The sequence below is a fragment of the Agelaius phoeniceus genome, chromosome 1, assembly GCF_051311805.1.
Source record: "Agelaius phoeniceus isolate bAgePho1 chromosome 1, bAgePho1.hap1, whole genome shotgun sequence".
Classification (NCBI taxonomy): Eukaryota; Metazoa; Chordata; class Aves; order Passeriformes; family Icteridae; genus Agelaius; species Agelaius phoeniceus.
In genome coordinates this window covers 138,591,682-138,614,305 of record NC_135265.1, presented here as the reverse complement: position 1 = coordinate 138,614,305, position 22,624 = coordinate 138,591,682, and the positions used below count along the sequence as shown (strand labels likewise).

The window sequence follows — 22,624 nt, the reverse complement described above, 5'->3', positions numbered from 1 at the left end:
AGGAATTACAGCACACACAGGATGGGCCTGGCTGCTTCCACAGGTCACTCAAAAGCAGGACAGTCCCTTTGTGTGTGGAGCCCAGACTAAGCCAGCTCACTCAGCCTGTGTCAGTCAGAATTCACTGCCCCTATATATATATACATATAAACTCTAGAGGGAACCAACTGACTCCATGTGCTGCAGCCACAGGCTTGGATCCAAGAGTCTGCATGTACCAGGAGGAGCATGTAACTTCAGAGGCACTGACATACATGCAGAGGCAATTCCAGAAGCAAAGGAACAGAAAAGAATCCAAGCTGGAGATGTTCTGGCATTCAGAAGAGAGAGGCATGCAGATGAATCACATTTTATAGACAGTCTCCCATAATTTTCCTTTTCCTAGGACACACATTCCTAGCATAGAATCCTCGAACAAAAGCACAGTACAGCCAGTAGAGTAACACTTCCTTCCTAATGGTAAGAATTCTATTTACATATTCGAGTTTAATCTTTTAAAGAGCTAAATCTTTCCATACCTAATACCAAAATAACCAATTTCTTAGTGCTCAGTCTCTCCTACATAAATGGGAGGTGTTTGAACAAGATACAGAGCTAGTACAGAACAGCTTATAACACAACTTTTATTAGAAAAGTTATACATAACAGCATCAACTATTTTCAAGAATATTAACTTTGAAAAGCAACAAAAACAGACTAAAAATGTGTAACAAGAAACTAATGACCTTTTCTATAATTAAACATTCAAGTTATCTACAATGTCTCTTTTTACAAAGGAGAAAATTATGGTTTTACAGGCACATCATGTTGAAAATAAAGCTGCAGTAACTTTATACAATTAACTTTTTCAAGGATTAGTAAAACATGGTCATCATGTAGTCTCAGAGATTTTAAACATTCACATAATTTTACAGTTGAGTATACACTGAAATTTAGGAGTCCCAAAATTATTTCACAAAAGTGCCAACATTAAAACCAGAACCTTCACTGTGAATAATTTTGCCCTAAAAAAAGTTAAGACAGGTCTCCATAATCAACATATTCACATAATTTCTGGTGCTACCTGGTCTAACAGTAAAGCTTCATTCTTTAGAAATAAAAATCAAACCGGATTTCTTTCGCAAAACTGATAAAACGTTTTGAACATGGGAGTGTACATTATCAGAAAAAATTGACACTAAAACCATAAATATATCCAAAGAGCCATTAATACACTACACAATTAAGTGGAACTGTGCCCATCTGTACCCTATATTCAAAGTTTGTTGCCCTTTTGGTACAGGTGGTATCTGATTTTAGCAATTTTTCTTATTCTTACTGTCGGATGCTTGCTTAATAAAAAAATCAGATAATTTACAATCTAGAAGTCTGTTTTAAAAAGTCTGGAGTTTATATACAGCTCTAACAAACCTAAAGGACTATGATTTCTTAAATGGTTAAATGACATTACTAGTTTTCATTTGTCACTTATTAACAGTAATTAGCCATCATCAGTAGTGGACCATAACAAGGTGATAAGTGAAAAGGAATGTTTAGTCTAAAACGCTTCACATGTTCTGTCCTTTCATGTATCACGTAGAGGAAGTGCTTTCCACAGACACTCGTTTCCCCTTAGCATCAAGGGCTACAAAAATCTGACTGCAAAAATGCAGTGACACAGCAAGCTGACATATCAGGCACTACCTTTCATATTGGCAGCTTTAAGAGACCCACGGTATGCACAAAGATCTAGAGAAGGGGAGAAAAAACTACTACTATGAGAAGCAGACCGAACATTTCAGATGAGTTTGGCAAAGTTTTTAATCAGACAAAAGGTTGGCCATTCAGATTTACTTGTATAGGTTAAAAATATCTCTACTGAATCAACTAGTCAAATTATTGTAAGACATTTTCATTGATACTCAACATCACATGCACCAATATTGCACACATCTGCTCTGAGCTGCTAAAACAATCTTTATCTGGGTGCTTGAGATGTCTGGTTTCTGCAGCTGGAACTCAAGTCACCCAACCCAGCCAGCAGTTTCACTAAAAATTTGAGTGGTAAAGTTAAAATACAAACCCCAAAATAACCCCAAGAGAAAACCAAGGACTTTATACAGACAATAAAATCTAAATTTTCTGCAATGGTCTTGTGGGCCCTACAGAAGGGGCAATACACACGCACCGGTGAGAGGAGCACGAGCTCTGCCCTAGGGAACCATTCAGATAATGTGAAACCTGGGACCAGGGGTGGCAATGATGTCACTGTAGGGCTCCTCCTGTGTCAGCTCTATAGCTTGCTGCTTTTTCAGTACCAGGAAACTGTAGAACTTTGCAGCTGCTTGTTTTCTATTCGTATTTCTGCACAGATCAAGCAAACTGATGGATTCTGCTCCAGTCTTAGCAAGGGCTCTCTGAAAAACGCAACATTGATACCACAAGTTAAATAGAGAACTACACAGAAACAACAATCCATGTCTCTTGGCAAGATTCTGTTTGTTGACAACCCCAGGACACAGAGGGATTCAGAAGAATAGGAGCATTGTAACATGTACATGAAAATTTCTTTCTGGATCTTAGCTAAATGAAACCTAGTAGGCTTCCCAGGGATGTGTGAAAATCATTCTTGAATCTGCTGAATGTATTCCAGAAATACTGTTGACTAGCACAAGATTTTATTTCTGCAATAATAGCTAACCAGTCTTTTTTGACTACAGGACAATTTTTTCTTAATAGGAGTAAAATAAAGAAAAAATCAAGCTTTATTTCTCAAAATAAATGTAATTCCAAAAACAATAAAGTAAAATTTCAAGAGCTAACATTCTTTAAAAGATGCATAATTTCCCAAAGTGAAAGCCTGTTTATTTCTAAGACTTCTCTGTCTTAAGTAAACTAAGTACCCCAAGTTACTAAGATTTTCTCAAAGTCTTGGCAAGAATATATTTAAAAAAAAAAATCATGATTATACATCTTTTTGCTGGCCAGGACAACAACTGAAGTGCTCAATTTAAAGCAGAACTGTCTGTCCTGGAATGAATTTCAACAAGATGAAAAGATTTTTGGCTGGGCAAACCAAATTATTTTCTATTAATCAGACCTTAATTCCAAATCTCACTGCAGATTTCATGTTTAAGCCATCCAATGTGATGCTCTTTTGAGTACATGGAAGAAAGAACTGGAAAAAGCTAGTTATGGCCAAAGAGATTTCTAAAGCTCTCTTCAGAAACTGTGATAAAACATTCAGAGAGGAAAACATTACACAACACTACCAACTCAACATCTGTATACTTTAGAAATTATTTTAAAGCTTTTTTTATTTTAATCAGTTGTGCTGATTTGGTTTGGGGCAGAGGTAATTTTCTTCACAACAGCTCATATGGTGCTGTTTTGCATCAAGTAGGCTGGAGGTGCACAAGGAGTTGGGAGGGGACAGAGCCAGGACAGCTGACCCTAAATGGCCAAAAGGATAATCCATGCCATGTGGCATCATGCTCTGCATTTAAAGCTGGGCGAGAGAAGAGGGGGGTGTGACCATTTGGGATGTGGCATTCAGTGACAGCCAAATCTCACCAGTTGCCAAAATGTTTAAGGGAACAAAGGAGCTACAAACCAGGCTGCAAGGCAGAGGTAGCCCAAGAGTATGTGGAGGACAAACACAGAGACTGATAAGCAAAGGAGCAGTTTGCACTTCAGCTCAGGGTGAACATTGTGGTGTTCAGTCATCATATCAGAAAAAGCCTCTTTAGTTCCAGCAAGCCAGAATCCATCCCACAGACAGGTATGTCTGTGCAGACTGAATCCACGTGCTAGGAATCAGCCAAAGTCACATTTCCACAGCTGTTAATAGATTCAGCTTCTCATGGCATAACAGTTTTCAAACTAGCCTAGACAGGAAGTAAACATCCTGTACAATGGTGCTATCCCTAGACTCTTATGAGGGTTTGCCTAAAGACACATAGCAAAAAGTCAGAGGCACTATGATTTCATCAAAAATACAATCAGTTATTTTATAATTTCAATTTCTGTGCACACAGAGTGTGGACTTGAAGGCTGAAAAACATTTAGGTGAAAAATTTTAATTCAAATGTTCTCTAAACAATAAGTGACAATTATAAAAGTATAGATTTCATTTTAATACAATTATTTGATACAGATTTAATCAACTACATGCATTCTTCCCCCTCTATGATAACTGGTATTTTAATACCAGATTCCCCTCTAAGATAACTGGTATTCTGTAACACTGACTGCACAAAAAGCTCTTTCTTGACATTTTAACTGAGCTCAAAAGCATCAGTGGACATACTCCAAAGCTGCTTTAAGAGAAAGCAAATAATCATGTGTACCTGAAGGCCATGGAGCATTTGTTGAGTCCTCTTGTTCCATCTCCTTTCTTCTTGATCCTGATCACCCCCTGTGCCATCTTCTTCCTGGAAGCAGGTGTAAAATAAAAGACATGAAGTTTGTTACCATAAAATGAAGTTTGTTACCATAGGATATTAAATACTGTCGCTAAGAGACAAGTTATCCTATTTGAAGACATGGCTGGTTTTCTTGCAAAAAGCTACTTTCTTTAAGTAGGACAAGCTATTTAAAATGAACCACACCATTAAAGTTCAAAAGTTCTTATCTAAGGCATCATAAACATTTAGTGGTTTAATCCAGCCATGGGTGAGAACAAGAGAACACTAATTCAGAACAGAATGTATATGTAATTAAAAAAATTAAATAATATTTATATTATTAAATGGTCATGAAATAATTTAAGAATTACATTTCCAAGGGCTATTTATAAGGACAAACAAAAGAGTTATTTCTTATGCCTTTTACTGAATTCACAGTCAAACATTCATCCACTTCTGGGAAACACACAAACTGATTCTACACAGAGTTCTTACTTCTTCCTCCTCCTCTTCCTCTTTCTCCTTTTCCTTCTCCTTCTCTTTTTCTGGCAGAAGTTCTAGCTCTGGTATTAGCTGGCAGATGTTTTGGGGCTCCTCTGGAGGCATTTCTACAGGTGGTATTTCCAGCTGTTGTGATGGTGGATGCTTTAAGAGTACACAATACAGTTAAACAAACAGTATCATTTTGTCAGTTCTTTTACAATAGAACAATGGTGCTACAGACCAGTTTAATAAAATCCAAGTATATAATCTTAGCCATTTGTCAGGATTTTTCATTTTTGAAAACCAAAAAGCAATTTTGTTTTGCTGTCCATATGTGTATTTTCAATTCTTTAGATTCTACTCAAACCAGAAATTTTAACACCACTGTAAAGTAAAAAGCCTTTCCAGTAACTTCACTTATGCCACCATCCAAACTACTGATCTCATTCCTTGGATCAGCACATGCAAATTTAAAATCCCACATCACCAGATGCAATGCTACACAAACACACTTTAACTCACTGGAACTAGTCATCTTCAAAATATCAAAATGCTGTTCTCATCAATACAAATGAATGAAGGGATAAAATGAATGAATGAAGGGATTAAAGCATTGGTACCTACAAAGTTTCTGAAAACATATGAATTACTTTGGTGCTGAAGTATATTCTCAGAAAATATTTGTGTCAAGAGGAAAATACAGAAAAGAAAATTAATAGAATTTATGTAGACAGTTTTAGTAAAATTAATATATGGTACTCTCCCCATGAATCTAATCAATTAAGTGTTTGCCAGTAAAGTTACCTTGACATGTGAAAGTTTCTACACGTACCCTAAAAAATGGCAAAGCAACTTCTGATGTAGTCACACAGCAGGTATCACTACAGGTTGTTGCTAGAGGCCTGACCTGGCCTCTAATATAATCACAGAATTCCCAACACACCAACACCCCCAATTACACTGACTGACTTGACTTAGCACAGTCGATGGTGATTTCACCCCATGAAAGGGATGAAAGGGCAAAAGGAGCAGCAGCTGCCACCCTGCTTACTAAGATAATGTAACATCTAACAGTCCCATTCTACAGTGAACAACCTGTCAGCCAAGGAATGTGAAAAGTGAGGTTAAAAATTGCACAAACATGAGACACAGCATAAACAGGACTGTTCTCACCATGCAAGCATACAGAAAAATACACCTTTCATTTTGCCCATTTCCTTCCTCTCCCCTTCACAGTTTCCTTTGACACTGCATCACAGCTAGTGTCCAAGTCTATTCACAACTCAACCAGGAAATCTCTCCAGATAATCAAAGTTTTTCTTTGAAGCCTTAAGCCTGGAACACTAGGGCTGTCTTAAAAGACATTTATGGAGCTAACACAATCCTTGCTTCATGGAAGCTGTTCATATATACTTGCCAAGCAGGACTTGATAAGCAATACACGGGATTCCTTGAAGACTTTTACTGGAGGAAGAAGTATAATTTCTTTATCCTACCAGCATTTCAAATGTTTCAATAAGCTTTTCAGCTAACAAAGGCACCAGAATGATACCCAGGGACACATGTTCTGATACTACTACAGTGAATCTCAAAGAAGATTTACTGTAAAGCTAGGGCCTCAAATCTGTGTCGTTTCCTATTCAAAAACACTGCTCACTTCCCATTCCCCATAAAAAACCAGTAAAAGCTTACTCACAGGTAACACTGGCTCTGGCTCTACTTGCTGCAGTTTGCGTTTGACCCCAGTCTGAGCTGGTGGCGGTGGCATAACCGACTCGTCCAGGTTGGTTCTGCTGCCTTCCATCATCGACTCTTGCAAACGGCTCGGTTCTTCCAGAATAGGTTCATCTGTAGTCACAACAAATCTTCTTTTAGATACTTAAGAATGTTATTATAGAAACTGTACTAAAATCCAATCTGCTATTATTTTAGAATTGAGCACTCTCAACAGCCTGCACTTTTAATCCACTGGTTCAAGCAATTCCTAAGCATCCCCTATTTCTAGGAAAAAAAGTTATTTTATGCCAGAAATTGCATCACATCAAGCTAAACCACCATTACAAAGCTCATTGTTTCATACACAATCTTTGATGACTTAATACAAAGCACAGATAAAAGAGAAAAATATGCTCCAAAGGAAAGCAGAGCATCTTTGACAAGACACAAACCAATGACATCTCGTTGCTGCTGCTGCTGTTGCTGCTCCTCTCTGGGAACCTCTGGGTTTTCAAAGTCTTTAAGGAACTCATCGAGATTGTCAGCTTCTCCACCTTTCCTCCTCTTTCTCAGGTCTTCTGGTACCAGAGGTGTAAGACAGCGAGTAAAGAGCTACAAAAGAAACATTACATTATTCACTATTGCAGTTCTCAGTGTCCTTTTATTTCATTTTGGTTTAAGTAATTATGGCCTATCTTTTTTTATCAGTTTTTAATCTCCTCTCCAACAGTATTACCTTCTAAAATTTATTTATCTTTGTAACTGATAACAGCAATGTTCAAAATATTTACCTTAATTCTTTTAATATGTTTTTTCTTCCAATTATGAATACTGCCATCACTATATCACTATTTATATGCTGACATTTGCTATAAACGAAGCACAATTCTGAATATGGTTCCATTTAAAAATAAACTTGCACAAAAACATTACCTTCAGTAGTCTGTTATTCCACAAAGGCTGTGCAGGCAGAGAGAAAAGCTTCTCAACTCCACCGGTTTCTTTCCACATCATCAATTTCTTAGTAGGAGGTGCCAAATCCAAAGTAGTGACAATATCAGAGTAGTCACTTAATTGGGCTCGAATAGTCTTGCTGTCCAGTTCTTTCACACTGTCCACAATCAGCTTTCTCTTCCTCTTTGCTTTGGTTTCCTTGACTGTTGAGATTTTTAGCAAGCAATGAAGGTTAGCTCAAAAAGGTACCATGCTGTAAAAGAATCCTGCAAGTTCTCTACAGGTCTTACCTGCCCTCATATAAAGCTGCCTAAAGAATCTAAGGCAACACTAGCTTTGGGAGAAGGATTAAAAGCTATGTGCAGTACAAAGCATCAAATACTACAAAGGCTCTCCCATAACCTGCAAATTCTTCTGTGAATTTAAATCTATCTAAGCCTCAATGCCCTCAGCTGCACGTGCCCCTCTATCCCATGGTTTGCTTGATAGGCTGGTGCAAACACTGGCCACCAAGTTGAACAGAAGATGGAGCACCTCTCTTATGAGAAAGGCTGAGAGATTTGGTTTTGTTCAGCCCAAGGAAAAAGGGAGCTTTGGGGTGGCCTAATTGTGGCCTTCCAGTACCTGAAGGGAGCCTACAAGGAAAAGGGGAGGGACTTTTTACAAAGACATGTAGTGACAGGGTAAGGGGGATGGGATGGCTGCCAACTGACAGAGAGTACATTCAGACTAGATATTGGGAAGAAGTTCTCTACTGTGAGTGTGGTGAGGCACTGGAACAGGCTGCTCAGAGGAGCTGTGGATGCCCCATCCCTATCAGTGTTCAAGGCCAGGCTGGATGGGGCTCTGAGCAACCTGGTCTAATGGAAAGTGTCCCTGCTCATGGCAAGAGAGTTGGAACTAGATCTTCATGATTCCTTCCAATCCCAGCCATTCTATGACTCTAATCATAGATTTAAAATACCATACCCACTTTTTCCCCTAAGCCCTACCTGAGCTTTGGTAGTTAATGGGGGTGGTTATTTTAACTGTAAACTTCTGACCCTGTTCTAGGATAACATGACTGTGCTCACAGCCTGTACTCTGCAGCAGACCCTGAAGCTCTGGTAAATGCTGTCTTTGCTGGACCAGCAGATGAGCTGGTCCCCTGCTGCCAGCCTGCCACGAGAGGGCAGTGCCATGGCTCTCCCACTGGCCAAGCAGGGAATCAGGGCCTGGAGCTCAGTCTAAAAGAACAGGACAAGCTACTTTCTTTCCAGATATTAATTTTTTAATAAAGCAGGGGTCAGTATATAATGAGCCAAATAGTATCTTGCATTAAAGAAAAATATAAGGAAAATCCCTACTCAGTAGAAATTCAAATACAAGGTGCACCTCCTGAAATCAGCAATTCATTAAAGCTACAAATCACTAGAACAGCAGTCATTCTCAGTGTAAACAGTCAGTCCTGTCCTTCAAACACAGCTTACCAAGAACTGTGCTGCACTACAGATACTGTATTAGAATGAAAGACATGCTGAGCTCCATTCCGACTCAGTGCATTTTAACTAGCATATTTATCTAAAGCTACAGTATCATGCTGTTACATGCACTGACTGCAGAAACTACAAACTAGTATTCTCTGACACCATCCATGTAAGCTACCTCTCTGGAAGGTACTGGAGGGCTACTATTAGAATAAATGGAATTCACTTGATCCCAGCTTTCTCTCCCAAGTGAGAAGCAGAGTCAGCAGCAGTGCTAGACATTCATTTCCCCTCCATCAAGCTGAGGTGGTCTCTGACAAACTGCACAGTACTCCCCAGCAGCTCACTCACCAGTTATGTCAATAGGCTCCAGAGCAAAAGCCTCCTCTTCATTGGGAACAAGCGTTGTCTGGTCAGTCATGGTTGGTAAGGGCTCCACCGGATCGACCGAGTCCGGGCTGTCCGGGCCTCCCACTGCCAGCGACAACAAGAGCCTTGCACTAGGTCAAAACACAACAGGCTGGGCCACCCCTCCCATCCCCTCCTCCACACCTTCAGGTGGCTTCCCACATGTCACACTTTTGAGCTTAGTATGCTTTTCAGGAATTAGAATCCAAACTACATGAGTAGAAAGTAATTCTAGCTCTGGTGCTAGATCATACTCACTTGATACATTGTCATCATCATCCATATCATCGTGGGGAGGCTGTTCTGGCATCATTACTCCACTTTCTGAGAGTGCAGGTGGGTCATCAAAAATACCACCATCATTATTACTAAGAAGTTTGTCATCTGAAGAAACCATATGAAAGAATCAGTTTTGCATCCACAAATTCATGAAATAAGTATAGACAAATTTACAAAGAAGTACAGACAAGTTTATTAGAAGACAGATGAAGATAGTGCAAAAGTTAGAAAGAACTTTCAATGCTGACATCGAAGAAGGTAGTAGTGCTCTATCAAGGGGCTTTTCAGCTCTAATTCTGAGCTTAGAGATAACATTTATTACCATATACTTGCCACATATTTGCATCTTACATCTAATAGTTTAGAACATTGTTTTAAATATGCCAACACTTAATATGCTGTGAATCATCTATACTGCTGTAGCACTCACAAAACGGAATATATGCTCACTGCACATACACACATATATATACACACATTATATATATACATATAATACATATACATATATATATATACACACACATACATATATGGTACACATACACACACATACATATATACATACATATACACACACACACACACACAGTGAGTATAAATACTCATTGTAAAAGGCATAACTTTTACAGGATCTGGCAACAAAGGAAACAACTTCCCCTCATCTACCCAAGAACTAATTAATTAAAGTAGGAGGTAGGATAGAGGAAAAACAAATTTCTCAAACTTACCCAATATTCCACCATCATTTCCTTCCCCAAAATTATCATCTTTGTATTGGTCTTCATACTCCAGGTGATTAGACTTCTCATTGAGGTGACTGGTGCTCTGTTCAGGTTCCAGGAGGAGATTGGAAGCACTAGTGCTCACCAGCATGTCATCCTCAAATGCACTACCTTCCCTCATCATCTCACGATCGTCCATCCCAAAGTCACCTGCAAGAATACAATTGCATTGCTCTAAGTGCTAAAAAATTCAAAATGCAAGAGACCTACCTAACTGATCAACAAAGGCCCATATGTAGGACCAAACTTTAATTCAATTAATCCTATTTGCAGAGTTAATGACAAGATATTAAGGAATTGTGACCAGCAATACCATAGCATAAAATACTTTTCAAACAATTATAAAAATAACTCTCTCCTTTTCAAAGCATTTTATTGTACTTATTTGAATTGATATTAGCAAGATCCTACTAAACTTTATCTGCACAGAAAACAAAGAATGCAATGGAATTCAAAGACTTTGTGCCTTATGCCTCAAGGCTGGGCTTCCATTACAGGGAACGGAACCAAAACCCAGTCAACACCATTTTTAGGTTATTCTTTCAAAACTATTACCGAATTATGGTTTACAATACTGCAGGTTAGGAACCAGACATTCAAATAAAACTGTCTTTAGGTTTTGATTCAGAAGTTAGAATACTGTCCTTGAAAGGATATCTAAAGTAGTAAACTTGTCACCAGTACTGATTCAGCTTCAGAAATGTCCCACTGGTTTCTGACTGAGAGCATGCTTATGATTAAAGCAACAGCTCAGTTCATATTCACATCACATTTTGAAAATTATAATTGTCACAGTACTTCAATGATTAACTTGATTGAATATTCTTCAGCTTTTCTTTCTGCCTATTCTAGGCAGCTCAAAGTTCACTGAGCATTAGAGGACAGACGTTCTGGAAAAACTGACATGAACAAACTAAAACTTAAACATACAACCACAATGTTTGATCTGATTTGTTTAGAATTCATGGAGCATTCCATAGTAATTGCAAAACCGTATCTTAAAATAACTAAAATTAGCTAGTAACACATAGTAATACATGAGAGCTTTACCAAAGTCATTATCCTGGAGGATACTGATGTTGCCCACTTCTTCTCTCATTGTAATTTCTTCCACTCTACTCTGGTTCAAACTGAACTGCTGAGCCACATCAATATCACTTAAACAAACAGAAGGCAATTATTAAAAATCTCATTAAAAAAAAAAAGAACAGATAAAGGCTGATGAAATAAACATGACATTATTCAGTAAAAAACAATTTTACATTCAAGTCCATTATTGAAAAAAAGGTGAACACTGAATAGAAACTACTACTTTAAACAGTGAGACCATTAATGGTTCAAACCTATCATCCAAATTGCATTAGCTTCTGGGAAATGTATCAGTAACCTCTCTCACTCCTTGCTGTGTTGGGATTACTAATTTCAAAGAGCAAATTAATTAAGAAAAGCCTTCAACCCCTTCAACTTCAAAACCTATTAATACAGTTTATCAAACACTGTATTTTGCACCACTACCAAGCTAACAACCTTTGTGGTGTATTAAGGTACATTTCTTATAAATACACAGAAATTTTTGCACTTTGAAATTAGTATATACTCTAATTTTAATTTAAACTAAATTGAACACTGAGTAACCTGGATTCTAAAAACTCCATTATGAATAACTCAAATTTAAAAAATAAAATAATAAAAAACATCAGTTTTTTAAAGATTAAGAACTATTCAGGTTGTATACTTGTTATATGTAAAAGTAACCCATAAGTATTAAGAAGATTTAAGAATTAAAAGTGCCACTTTAAAAGGTCAACAACATCCCCATAAAATTAATCTTTTCCATCCTAAGGAGGTATGTGATCTAGGATGCCTTGCATAGAAGAAAAAAGAAGTTATAACAGGTACCTGAGTTTTTGAAAAACTCCTGTAAGGACAGCTTTCAGTTAAAGTCAATGCTACTATGAACTTAAAATCAACACAAAAATGACTGCACATTTCCTTATCAGTATAGAAGAAAGACCTAAGAATAGAAGTTACCTACAGATTATTTTTTTACATTCAGCAATGAGTTAGCTGTTTCAAACCAGTGTCTCCTCAACTAAAACCAATTCTCATTGCCATGGAAATGGACAAAACCCAAAACTTACTCTAGATCAGGGAGTGGTTGGTCAAAATCATGAAACTCCTCAGGTAAGGTAATAGCATTATAAGCAGCCTCTCTGTTTTCCTCAGGCAAATCAACAACTCCTGCAAGGAAGAACACCCAGACATCAGTTCCCATTCCTTACAAGGACAGCATTTTTCACTGTGTCATTAACATTTTCTCTCTGCATGGGCCTACTGTCTTTAAATTTGTGGAACTGAACTGATGCTGAGATACCTACAAAGAAACCTTAGATAATGGTAGTAAGTGAAATTCAAACTAAATTCAAAACAAATATCCTCAAGCCCTTGCACTGTCTGTATAAAATAATGTTTGTGTAGCACTATGCAGAGCTGTGCAGCCAACACAGGCATCATATTGCACAACACTACAGGCACCTGCTCCAAAAGAATTTTATCATGATACATGGTATGAGCTGCAGGGTTCTACACTGCAGGGGCAGCACAGGGTGACTTCTTTGCTATTGGTCCTTTATTCAGTTCCATCAGCTCCAGAAGTCCAGGAACAGAACTGATTGCACTTGGGGCTCACTAACTCATAGGCTTCTGCACATAAAAGAGCTGTATTACCAAAACCACCACATACCTTTTCTTATCCTCCAGAGATGCTTACTCTTATTCAGCAGGCATTCTCAGAGCATGAATATCAGATTGGGCATCACAAAACCAGTGCCAGCAGTTGGTCCCTCTGTTTTATTCAAAGTCTTAAAAGGTCAGGGCACTTGAAAGTGCATGGGAAATGCAGGTTCAATTCCTTCTGTAACTTGCAGAAGATTTGAGCTCTATGCTCTGCCTTCTGACCCACACATACAACACAGGCAATTCTGAGGTACAGATACTTCAGAAACACTCTGCTCGCTCACTGTGCTCCCCTCTGCAATGAATAATCAAAGAACCACTGTCCACAGAGACCAGGAACAAGCATGAGTCTGTAGCTTACTCATCATGGTACCTGACTAGGAATGAAGACATCTAGTCCATCCTTTCGGGGCTGTTCAATATTTTTACTTGTCTGCTGCTTAAAATGAAATGTGCAAATGATTCTCAGAACAGAAAGATTCAATGCCTAAGGCACAAAGCTGATAAACTGAAAATAAAGACCAGTGCCTCAGCTTCTGTCAGTCCAGCATGCCACTTTTTGTCAATCTTGATTTTAAGGTGCTTCGACATGCACTCTGTTAGGAGAGGGAAAATAGGCTGCCTTGTGATATTAAAATTATGTTCTTATTATAACCCAGGGAAGTTAAACAAAGTAATAAAGAAAAAATTAGCAACGGTCAACAAATTGCCACTGAAAGCTACATAAAATTCAGTACTTGAATTCAGTGCCTGAATCACAACCTGTAGATCAGGAAATGAAGATAAAGGCATTACGTACCTTAACTTTTCTCAAGTAACTGCTGTACTGGCTTTCAAGAATTGCCTTTTTAAAAAACAAAAAATCCCCCTCAATTTCAGCTTTTAAACCTATTGCACTCACTAACTTAAAAAGGTAGAATATGATTTAGCAGCTGTGAGCATCCAGCAGCATCAGTGCCACAGCTACACTTCAGCTCAGAAAAAGTTCCCCAGGCCAAAATTAAAGAGAACTATCTATAAAGACATGAAAAAATGAAAGCTAAATAATTCATTGACTGCTGGACAGAAAAGTAATTTCAGGTATTAATATGGCACTCCATTTTAATGCAAAATATTTAAGTAAGCAACTACAGAGTGGGAAATTATGTTGCAAACATATAAAAGGAAAACTATCTTTGATGCCCACATTACAGTCCACATTATTTTCAGAAACTATAATGTGAAAGTGGCAAAAAACCAGCTTACTTTCATGTTTCTTTTGTAACTCCTAACAAAAGAATCCTGACCCTTGATGGAAACCAGTCCCCTTCTGTGCTTCTATTCAGTAGGGCACTGGCCTTTTTCAGGCAGAAGGTAAAAACCATGCAGTGTATTTCCATTTAACATCATACACCAGCCACAGCCAAAACTGTAAGTGGGATTTTACTGAATCAGCAATGATAAGAGAAGTTTTTGTTCAGAATTCAGTTAAAAGATGTTTTTCAGCAGACAACTCAGTCAGCCAGCCAGCTGCAATAATTACTTCTCCTATAACCTATACCTTTGTGTAATTATACAGACATAAGAAGGCAGAATTGTATGCCTTCTTAATAAATACATTTATCAATGTAGCTTTTCAGAGAGCACTAAGAAAAAGAGAGATACCTGGACGAAAAGCCATCTTAATCTTAATGAAAGCCTCATTACAGTCTGCAAGAAGATATTTTGCTTTCCTGTGGTAGATTCTAACAACGCCTAGTAAAAGATGTCCTGAGGTTCGAAGTGCCATCTTCACCTAAAAACACATTGCACAATCAGTGAATTAAACGTATCCTCAGTATTCCCATAAATGACACCTCAGTCAGATTTACATGAATTTTCTCAATAAAATCAAATATCCAAAACAAGTATAAAAATCAGCAGAAATCTGAAGAAACAAAGGATGCAAAGTCTACAGTTCAAGATGATAGCCTATTACATTATTTATTGATGACCTAGCAAATACCACTAAATTAATAGCAGCTCACTCCAGGAATTCCCAAACACTGCTCTGTCTAGTTAAAAAATAAGTGACAAAGCCTATCTTTACCACATCTTCTCTTCTACCACCTTTGCTACTTCAATTGTTGGAAAAGTGAAATATACAAAAAGTTGGGCAGCCATAAATAGTGATTTGATTAAGTAAAATCTGGTTAAAAACTGTTAGCTACCTCTCCATGTTCTGTCATGAAGTGAGAAACACTGGAAGATGTGGAGTGCCCATAAACAAGCACTGCCACAGTAAAACAATTTTAAGTTCCCTTCCTCTTCAATCTCACTACTTTACTATGTAATGAAGTATCTACTGTGGGAACATCAAAATGAAAAAAAGTAATTCACAGAAGGACTCTTCTTTAAGTATGTTAGGCTGAAAGAGCATGAGATTTGTGTTGAATGGTACATGGAATAATTATCTCACAGAAAGAGTAAGCAATACAGGATTTAACATCAACCTAAGAATGCAAGATTTTTATTTCCTCTAACATCTTTTTAAAATTTCAGCTAATGAACTGTTACACACAAAGTTAAATATATGAAGAAATGCCAATTAGTTTCTCCTTTCTCTAAAAGAATGCTCCAGCTCACTAGTGAGACTACGAACATTATCTTCTTCCTAAATCCTTCCAAAAGTGATAATGAAACAAATCACTATTCTAGAAGAGTAAGCATCACTGTGATTGTACAATACACTTTTTGCTTACACTTAGCACTTCTTCTAAAATCTAGAGTAGTACTATAAAAACTGTTAACATTTGTATCAACCAAAATAAAACATATAAGTAAGTTTTCTTTTGTTTTCAAGTAGTTGCTTTTTTATAAGACATTGACATCTGTTAAGTGACAAAAATCACAACTGTACCATCAGTTTTAAGATGAACAATTTCATTGTCATGAGTAGTAGAGGGGAAGAAAAACATGTAAAAACATTAAGCTACTTAAAATTTCCTCCCATTTCACAACAGAGTATTATTTCACATCCAAACACACCCTTCCACCCTTTAAAATAGCAACACTAAGAACTTTATTTGCTACCTGTAATTACCACCTGTACACTCAAGTTCTTTTCAGTACAAGGTCACATGGCATTGGTGTAAAACAGATACCTTTGGGGAAATGATGCTCTCCACGCTGCTCTCCAGGTTACATTCAAACACGTGGGCTTTGGTCAGCTTCTTATCCCAGTGGGCCGCCAGCCAGATTTTGGCCAGCGGCCCACGTTTGCTCAGGACAAAGTGGGCATAGAACATGGTCCCAGATGTCTAAAACAAAGTGCAAACCTGCAAAGAGAAAGGCAAGTATTTCTTTCCACATCTTTTATTTTATGAGCAACATCCTTGCAAATACCTCCCTTATCCTCAGAAGAAGTACACATATTTGATTTTTAACCACTAAGGTCAGACTATTTGTTTAATATGTTTAAGAAGCCAACACTTACAAATGGTATCCGTGTAAGAGCATATGACATGGATAACGTAACGTATTGTAATGGATAATGTAATGTATTTATTATATACGAATTACAAAGCAGAAATAACACCCACTAACAGCCACATAGACAACTTAGAAATGTTTACCATCCCTCAAGAAAACATAATCTTGAATCTTTTTACCTTTAAGGTAATGATACCAAACTCTCCTAATGCAAAGAAGCACATCTCAGTTTTCACTCCACAGTAGTTTCCTATGACTTTCACTTCTTTCTACTTTTAGTTCAGTAGCTACTACTCTCCTATACCAGTATATAGTGGACATGGTTCCAGAAAAAGATTCACCATTATAAAATATACAGCACTAAATCTTTTTGGACTTCACTATAATTTCCTTCCTGAACAGAAAGCACAATCGTGTCTTCCATTTCTGAGCAGACCATTCTCCATTTCATATTTTTTTTAATCAAGTGTTGATAAAAGTGGTGAGAAAGCTGACTGCATTATTCCAAACTTCTTTAAGATTCTATTTTCTTTCTCCTTCAGCAGAAAAAAAAAGGACATTCTTATCTATTTATCTAGTAATTACTTTGTTACGACTGGTAAGATGCCAACACATCAAACCACGGGGAATCAGAACAGCATGATGCCTTATGATCTAAACATGCCACTTCCATGCATGAGGTAAAGATATGATTCAGTTAACTACAAGTAGAGGAAAAGAAAAGTTTGCTTTAAAAAAGTAAAAGAATCTCCACAAAGAGTTTTTCCAGTAGTTTCTATAACCCAGGAAAATGAATCAAAAGAGAAGAACAGAAAAGGCACAATAAATGCATTTTAGTTTTTACCTCCTCTACACCTACAGAAAAACAGCCAGAGGAAGCACAGCAAGTCACAATTGATACTGCTTGGAATTTAAGTACAGGGGCAAGAGAAGCTCTGACATTACTGATTCAGTGGAAATAAAGCCAACCTCCAGACATCTGGAGAATAAATGAAAAAATGTACATCTCCAAGTCAAGTCCAAGGAAGATGGGCATGAGCAAGCTTTTCCAGGAAGCACATTGAAATAAATTTTGGATAAACATTGTCTAAAGGAAGGTATTATACTTCCCTCTCCCCAGGATATTCTGAAAGACATCACACTGTCTTAAGGCCAGCAGACAATTCAATCCTCGCATATTTTTGAAGGCCTCAGTATTTTTGTACATGCAGAGACATAACTTTGCAACACAGCATTTTAATATCTTGAGTTGCTACCAAAACCATGCAACAGTAAGCCTGTAATTACCTCTGAACATGAGGAATAGGGGAGAACACAGAGTAAGCAAAACCACTTGTATTAATCCATTAAAAGCATTCAATAACAGTTGCAAAACAATGTACTTTGATTAGTGGAGTTTGGCACAATTATTAAAACAGATAACATGGGTTTCACAAAACTTCAAACATACAGCTAACTGAAAACATACTTAACTTTCCTGTTAAATGTGAAACTCACTATTTGGACAACTTGGACAAAATCAATTTATCTATCACTTTAAATCTGTTTCTCTTCATCCATCGCTGAAGCCTTGCCATACCGAAATACACTAAGGGAAACAGTGATAATCAGACTACAGATAGTTTTAAGGTGTGTTTCAATCTGAACTGCTATTAACAAAAAAGGATTCTATTACCTAAAGCAATAATTTCCTGCCACTTCCAAATTCCAGCAGATGCTCTGCATGGCAATAACTGGGTTACAGCAACTGTACAAACCCACCTTTACAGTTCAACTGTTTAGCACCTTAGCTCTTCAAAGCGAGCCCCAAAGGCTGCTCCCACTTTCTCCAGATTTTGTCTTTCTTTTCAGATACTCCCTTTTCTGCATTTCAGGCTTTTTGTCTGATCTTTAATTCATAGCACAGTATGTTGATGCAGTGGCATAAAGGGAGAAATAGATTTTCTGGCATAATTTGAGATTGGGACGAATGTTAAAGGAACCAAGAGTTCCTACAAGTGGCAGAGTGCTCAGGCAGACACACAGAATATATCAATGGCTGAAAAGCAACTCCTAAGAATCCACAAAAGGGTAGCTTGATGACTCTTAAAAAGCTTGTAAAGTAAAATACAACAGTCAATTTTTGAAATTTACTGGATACGAAACAGGATTCCTCTAAGGCAAAAAGAGTATGTACTCACACAAGGCCAGGCAGGACCATATCCTGGTCTTGCCAAATCAACTTTTTAAAATACCTGCAACTTTATTGCCATTAACTTTGAATTTGCTTCAATGTGCCACAATTATTCTCAGGTTTTCTCTGCCTAACTTGGTCAACAACCGTACAATTTAAAAAATACAGAAGTGTAAAAAAATCTCCTCTACTCAATGCTCTTCTCTTCACTGCCCTTCTACACACAAAGTAAGTGAAATGTAAAGCAGAACTAAATAATACTGGTCATACACAGGGTCTGAGCCAGAATGTGCCCGTTTCACCTTCTCATCTGAGACTCTGGCAATTGCTCCTTCCAAAGCAGCCGTAAGAAAATTTGGTAGATGGTATAACTATGGGCTTCATCTTAACCCTCAACTCATATATATTTAATCTTAAAGTCCTTGTTCTGATTAGAACAGCTAACTGTCTAACCTCTGAAGAGCACACTGGCATAGTTAGTCCCATTCTTCAAGGCATGCAGAAAGGTGCTTAATGAACTAAGAGCTGACAATAGGCAGAACATTCAGCATATTTTTATTTGATTGTGGTTCACTCTAGCTCATTAAACCCACTCCTCAGCGGCTCTCCTTAGGTTAGGTTATGTACCCACACACACACATCAGTCCACAACTGAAGTTCAGTCTTCTGTTTTTTTACTGTCACCTACTTTTGGTCCTTGTAAAGCTAGTCCAAAACCACAGTCACACACAGATGAGTAGTCAAATTCCACACTACAGTTTAAGAAATTAGCCAGTCATTTTAATTAATTTGTCCTTATGCTATCCTTCAATTTCTCTTCTTTGCTGGTTTCTCCCCACCTGCATAATTTCCTCCTAAACTGTTTCTGCTTTGCTAAGCCCAGGCAGCCCTGGGTAATCTGGGGAAGGGTGAGAACACCTTGTGCACCTGCATCAGGCTGAGCTGGCCCTAAAAGACTTCAGAAGTTCAGAAAAACCACCGTGACCCTGAAACTGTTCTTTGAATTCTTCAACTTTAACTCATAATCCCTTCACTCTCCAATCCTTCTTACATCACTAGACTTCCCATGTGTGGGCACTCACTAACGCTGCCTCCCTGGCAGGTTTTGGTACCACAATGAACATCTGGTGCCACTGAAAAAAAAATCATCACAAACTCCACTAACATCACCTTACAGCTCCAGGCCTTTTTTTTGCCACTACCTTATCTGATCTCCTTCCTTCAATCACCTTTAGAATTGTCTGGTTAATCCACATTTATCTGAATTTTAATATATTTCTTTGTGCCACCTGCAGCTTTACTAAAGCTCAGTGTCAAGTCACCTTAATTTCTTATGTCTACAAAATCAATTCTTGAGAAAGCTAAAACTGAACTAGTTCAACTTTACATACCTTTGGTAAATATATACAACATTTTCCCTTTGTCTCTAGGTCTTGTTTCTTGCATCAACAATCTGGCAGAAATTCTATGGCTGAGGCTGCACGACCAGGTCTATTAATTCCTCAAACTGTAGCACTCCTTTAGAGGAACTGCATTCACTGTTCTCCAATTACAATATACCACACACCTACACAATCAGATAGAACCAGCGCCCCACTAAGGTTACCAATTCAAAAGGCAGATCACTCACAAGTACTGTAAGAGCTGGAAATTACTGAACCCTCTGAACAACACTGTCCTCCTCCCTCAATTCCACATTCCCACCTAACCCTCAGCAGGTATCCTGCCCTTGCCCCTACATTCAGAATGCTCAACCAGCAGAAAATAAATCTTATTAATTTAAGGCCCTGTCTCATTATCCCAACCTATTTTGTGCAATTCCAGATCCAATTCAAACTAATAAATGTTATATTTATTAGTTTGCATAAATCATGTACTAACACACTCTTTTAAAGGTATGTAAGTTGAACATTCCTTATATTACTCCATCTTTTGCAGTTATTTCTCTGCACTGATCATCCAGAGAGCCCAAATGTAAAAAACTTTTTAAAATTTTACCTTTAAGAAGTTAAACTGATGTGGTAACTAAAGCAAATACTCTAATTTCTGTGGGAAATCCCACAGTATAAGCAAGACACGATTAATTTGTGTGGTAATTTAAGTTTATTGTACGTCTCACTAGCTTTTTGCTCCTCCTTTTATTACCCCTATCACATCTACTTCCTCTCTAGTTAGAACTTTAGATGAGTGGGCCTTGCTTTCCCAAATTTTGTAAAATGTCTAATATTTATAAATGAACCTTCATAAAATAAAACAGAAGCCCGGCCCCAATAATGCTTTGATGTCCGGCGGTTTTGATAATGAGTTCTACTGAGTAGGAGATTAAGGAAAGTGTGCTTATCACCCACATTTGCACAATGTGGGCCTAAATGGTAACTTCTCCAAATTTACAGTAGTTTCTTTATGTGTCTGAATTTAAAGGAAAGCTATTTTCAATGAAAGATGCCAGTAAGTCACAGTGACCCCAACTTTCTTTTGTTATTGATAAAAACAACGCCCTGTTTTATATTTAACAGAAGCGTTTCTAATCAGGATCAGAGAAATCTTAAAAAAGAGAGCAAGATTTCTAACAGTGTCCATAAGAGCAAGATCTTGGTTCTTCAAAAGGCCGGCATTTTTAAAGGGCTCTTTTATTTTCAGCTAAACAGCCACAGTGTCCAGAAGGGAGTTCATTGCCACTAGAGAGCCTGTGAGAACATTCAGTACCCTGCCCCATCCACGGCAGAGGGAATACTGCACTCAAAACCAGAAGAGCGGCAAATGGAACTTTGCTCCCGTCCCTCTGCCCAGACCGCAGCAGCCTCGCAGTCCGTTTAGCGAGCCACAGCCAGGGTTCGGTTACACCGCGGGGCTCGGTTACACCGCCGCGGCCCCCGGGCCTCCCCGCGGCTGCCCCGTGGCCCGGCTCTCCCCGGGAAGGTTCCCGCGGCTCCTCGGCTGCCCCGTGGCCCGGCTCTCTCCGGGAGGGTCCCCGCGGCTCCGCGCGTGTGGCCGCTCAAGGTGCGCGGACCCCGCTCCCCACAAGCCTGTCCGTGCCGCCGCCAGGCCGCGCTCAGGGCCCCGCCTCAGATAGCCCCGGACACCGGCCCCGCGCAGGGTCCCGGGGCGGCCTTGCCCTTCCCGGGGAGCCCCAGGTGTCGCGGAGCACCAGGTGGGCCCTCCCCGCCGGGAGGGTTCAGCCGAAGAGCCGGCTCCGAGCCCGAGCATGACGGCAGCACCCCGAGAGCGGGGCTGCAGCTGGGCCCCGCCGGGCCCCTTCGAGCGCCGGCAGCGACCGCGGCGGCCGGAGCCACTCCTTACCCTGCTCCGGGCCCGGGGACCGCTCGCTGCTCCTGCCGAGCCGAGCCGAGCCGGGCCGGGCCGAGCCCGAGCCGAGTCGAGCGGCGCCGAACCGAACCGAAGCTGAGCCGAATCCGAGCCGGGCCGAGCCGAATGAAGCCGAAGTGGAGCCGAGCGGAGCCGAGCCGCTCGCTCAAGCAAACAAGATGGCGGCCGCGGTCCTTCCTGCGCGCGAAGGCGCCGTTCAAACCGCAGGATGTTTACGGTCAAATTCCCCCCCACAACCGGCCCCGGCCCCGCCACTGCGCGTGCGCCCGGCCCCGGGAGGCGGGGCAGAGCCGCGGGAGCGACGAAACGGCCGCTGAGTGACAGGGGCGCGTGGGCCCCGCGGGGGGCGGGGCCTCGGCGGGGGCGCGGCCGGGCTGTGAGGGCGCCCCGCCCCTGTTGGGCGCCAGGCGGGCTCTGTGATGTCGGGTTTAAATCGTGTTAAAGAATCGCTCTCTTCTCTCA

At 39.4% G+C, this 22,624-nt stretch overlaps 1 protein-coding gene across 1 annotated transcript; it reads right to left on the bottom strand.

The window, feature by feature from the left end:
* Positions 1–604: 604 nt before the first annotated feature.
* Positions 605–22,383, bottom strand: RAD21 (RAD21 cohesin complex component). The gene is made up of 14 exons (XM_054654657.2): positions 22,136–22,383; positions 16,335–16,508; positions 14,857–14,986; positions 12,618–12,717; positions 11,527–11,633; positions 10,423–10,626; positions 9,671–9,796; positions 9,356–9,478; positions 7,518–7,741; positions 7,037–7,196; positions 6,565–6,716; positions 4,881–5,030; positions 4,329–4,412; positions 605–2,396 (listed from the first exon to the last, which is right to left on the bottom strand). Exons 2-14 carry the CDS (start codon positions 16,476–16,478, stop codon positions 2,205–2,207), a joined length of 1,896 nt encoding a protein of 631 aa, XP_054510632.1. The 5' UTR covers positions 16,479–16,508; positions 22,136–22,383; the 3' UTR covers positions 605–2,204.
* Positions 22,384–22,624: the final 241 nt, after the last annotated feature.